The sequence below is a fragment of the Rhamphochromis sp. 'chilingali' genome (genome assembly GCF_963969265.1).
Source record: "Rhamphochromis sp. 'chilingali' genome assembly, chromosome: 2".
NCBI lineage: Eukaryota > Metazoa > Chordata > Actinopteri > Cichliformes > Cichlidae > Rhamphochromis > Rhamphochromis sp. 'chilingali'.
In genome coordinates this window covers 59345903-59349878 of record NC_137930.1, presented here as the reverse complement: position 1 = coordinate 59349878, position 3976 = coordinate 59345903, and the positions used below count along the sequence as shown (strand labels likewise).

Genomic DNA, 3976 nt, shown 5'->3' with positions numbered 1-3976 from the left:
ATTGTATCTTTCATTCAGATCAGATTCTGGTTCTTATTCCAGACACCTAATAGTATGCTTTAGTAGGTGGAAATCCTTTTGGTTTATTGGTAGGCCAGGAACTTTTTGCCTTTAATAAATAACATTATAATACCGACGCACTGTAAACCTCTCTGGAGATGCCATCACTGTACCACAAATATGAAGATGAAAGCTACCAACGACCACAGAAAGTCACGCATTTCAGGCTGAAAACGTTCCCCACTCAGTCTTCCTCCCTTTGCCACGAATTTCTTTTATTTATTTCTTTTATTATTTTATTTTTATGTAGAGTCTTATCTTAACAGTTTTTTGTTTAGTTTTGTTTTTAGCTAGGTGGCCAAAAATAAAGTGCTGAATTTGTATCTTGGTGAGAAACCTCTGTTCTAAAACAAAAAGAAGAAAAGGGGAGATTTATTCGTCACAATAGACGATCTTCGATCTACAGGCGCTGCTGTTTCCCGCTTGTAAAGTAACTCGTTCCTGACGTGAGAAGTGAGAACTTCAATTAGGCATCATAGTTTCTTTCTTTCTTTCTTTCTTTCTTTCTTTCTTTCTTTCTTTCTTTCTGTCCATTTTCCAATTTAATAGCATCCAAATTGTGTAAAGGAAAAACAATGTCTGGCGAGTAAGTTGTCACTTTTTTATTCTTATTTAAATGGCCTATGAAGCCGGATACTCTTTCATATGAGAATAATAATCTCATGCCTTTTTTTCGTTTGTGCATCTTTGATTTTGCTGAACAACAAATTGGGCACTCAAAGCGGTGTAAGTTACAGCCTGCATGACCATATACTTTCTCAGCTAACAATTATACAGATTTGTGTTTAACATAGTTTGAATTTCTTGTGCATCCCTTTCTCCTCAGTATACAGGGAGTGCAGAATTATTAGGCAAATGAGTATTTTGTCATGCATGTTGTCTCACTCCAAGCTGTATAGGCTCGAAAGCCTACTACCAATTAAGCATATTATGTGCATCTCTGTAATGAGAAGGGGTGTGGTCTAATGACATCAACACCCTATATCAGGTGTGCATAATTATTAGGCAACGTCCTTTCCTTTGGCAAAATGGGTCAAAAGAAGGACTTGACAGGCTCAGAAAAGTCAAAAATAGTGAGATATCTTGCAGAGGGATGCAGCAGTCTCAAAATTGCAAAGCTTCTGAAGCGTGATCACCGAACAATCAAGCGTTTCACTCAAAATAGTCAACAGGGTCGCAAGAAGCGTGTGGAAAAACCAAGGCGCAAAATAACTGCCCATGAACTGAGAAAAGTCAAGCGTGCAGCTGCCAAGATGCCACTTGCCACCAGTTTGGCCATATTTCAGAGCTGCAACATCACTGGAGTGCCCAAAAGCACAAGGTGTGCAATACTCAGAGACAGGGCCAAGGTAAGAAAGGCTGAAAGACGACCACCACTGAACAAATCACACAAGCTGACACGTCAAGACTGGGCCAAGAAATATCTCAAGACTGATTTTTCTAAGGTTTTATGGACTGATGAAATGAGAGTGAGTCTTGATGGGCCAGATGGATGGGCCCGTGGCTGGATTGGTAAAGGGCAGAGAGCTCCAGTCCGACTCAGACGCCAGCAAGGTGGAGGTGGAGTACTGGTTTGGGCTGGTACCATCAAAGATGAGCTTGTGGGGCCTTTTTGGGTTGAGGATGGAGTCAAGCTCAACTCCCAGTTCTACTGCCAGTTCCTGGAAGACACCTTCTTCAAGCAGTGGTACAGGAAGAAGTCTGCATCCTTCAAGAAAAACATGATTTTCATGCAGGACAATGCTCCATCACACGCGTCCAAGTACTCCACAGCGTGGCTGGCAAGAAAGGGTATAAAAGAAGAAAAACTAATGACATGGCCACCTTGTTCACCTGATCTGAACCCCATTGAGAACCTGTGGTCCATCATCAAATGTGAGATTTACAAGGAGGGAAAACAGTACACCTCTCTGAACAGTGTCTGGGAGGCTGTGGTTGCTGCTGCACGCAATGTTGATGGTGAACAGATCAAAACACTGACAGAATCCATGGATGGCAGGCTTTTGAGTGTCCTTGCAAAGAAAGGTGGCTATATTGGTCGCTGATTTGTTTTTGTTTTGTTTTTGAATGTCAGAAATGTATATTTGTGAATGTGGAGATGTTATATTGGTTTCACTGGTAAAAATAAATAATTGAAATGGGTATATATTTGTTTTTTGTTAAGTTGCCTAATAATTATGCACAGTAATAGTCACCTGCACACACAGATATCGCCCTAAAATAGCTAAAACTAAAAACAAACTACAAACTACTTCCAAAAACATTCAGCTTTGATATTAATGAGTTTTTTGGGTTCATTGAGAACATGGTTGTTGTTCAATAATAACATTATTCCTCAAAAATACAACTTGCCTAATAATTCTGCACTCCCTGTACATCATCCATTGCCCCCAAGGGAGAGGCAAAGGTATTTATATTTTTATATTATCATATGATTATTAAATTAAGTCTTATATTTCTAACCTGTCAAGAATGTGTTTTTATATTTGCAGACTGTATACTTTCATGCAGCAGAAAAAAGAAATAATTTCAGTGTCATTGTGAAATATTTATGTCAGTTTTATTTGATATGATCTGACATTTAGTTTCTCATTATAGAAAAAAAAAGGTAATCATTTAAATGGTTGATGAGCACTTAATTAAGCAATGTGGCATTTCAAGTCATCAATAATATGTAAGATTTGTATTGTTTCCAGCCTAAATGCAAGATTTCTGCGTCACGCAAGCTATCACTAAAGGTAAATAATTTGGCACCGCTGCAGCTCAGAGGGTTAAACATTGATGATCTGCAGGTGTGAGCTTATGATACTCTGAGTAAGCATATGGGCTTGACAATGTTTTTAAAGCCCATTAAGTGTCATGAATTGAAACTTATTTTTTTCTGTGTAGAAAGTCTGTAAGGAGATTCATGAAAAGATTCATGTGGTGGACGAGGATCGCTATGACTGTGAAGCAAAGGTTCTCAAGAACTACAGAGATGTATGAGCTCAGCAAACATCATAATACACCTAGTTAAACTAAAATATGTTGACACGCTCCCCCCCCCCCCCCCCCCCCTTTAACAATAAGCCACCAATAAAGCTTTTCCCTCTATTGCTAGATCAACAAGTTGAAGCTAAAGGTACAGGACCTTGGAGGAAAGTTTAAGAAACCAGCTCTCAGGAAGGTGAGAGTGTCAGCAGATGAGATGTTGAAAGCTCTGTTTGGATCGAAAACTAAGGGCTCCATGGATCTGAGGGCCAATCTCAAGTCTGTAAAGAAAGAAGACATCAAACAAGAGAAGGTTTGCTCTAGCAACACACATAATTGGTATCTAGGTACATTCAAATAAGCAGCCAAATAAAACTGCAGAATCTGATGGTCTGAATGCGGCTTTACTTTAGGAGCTGACGATGGAGGTGGGTGACTGGCGTAAAAATGTGGAGGCCATGTCTGGTATGCAGGGCAGGAAGAAGATGTTTGATGCTAGAGTATTTAAAAGTAGAATGGGAGGGAGAGCCTTCAGTTTTCAGGCCCCTCTTCTGTGGAACCAGCTTCCAGTTTGGATTCGGGAGACAGACACTATCTCTACTTTAAAGATTAGGCTTAAAACTTTCCTTTTTGCTAAAGCATATAGTTAGGGCTGGACCAGGTGATCCTGAATCCTCCCTTAGTTATGCTGCAATAGACTTAGGCTGCCGGGGGATTCCCATGATGCATTGAGTTTTTCCTTTCCAGTCACCTTTCTCACTCACTATGTATTAATAGACCTCTCTGCATTGAATCATATCTGTTATTAACCTCTGTCTCTCTTCCACAGCATGTCTTTTATCCTGTCTTCCTTCTCTCACCCCAACCGGTCGCAGCAGATGGCCGCCCCTCCCTGAGCCTGGTTCTGCCGGAGGTTTCTTCCTGTTAAAAGGGAGTTTTTCCTTCC

The 3976-nt window shown here is 40.2% G+C and overlaps 1 protein-coding gene across 1 annotated transcript; it reads left to right on the top strand.

The window, feature by feature from the left end:
- Positions 1-2434: 2434 nt before the first annotated feature.
- Positions 2435-3680, top strand: tnni1c (troponin I, skeletal, slow c; the record flags this gene model as incomplete). The annotated part of the gene is made up of 5 exons (XM_080863217.1): positions 2435-2467; positions 2757-2852; positions 2950-3039; positions 3161-3343; positions 3444-3680. Coding segments are annotated over 5 exons (639 nt in total), but the record flags the coding sequence as incomplete, so codon positions are not given.
- Positions 3681-3976: the final 296 nt, after the last annotated feature.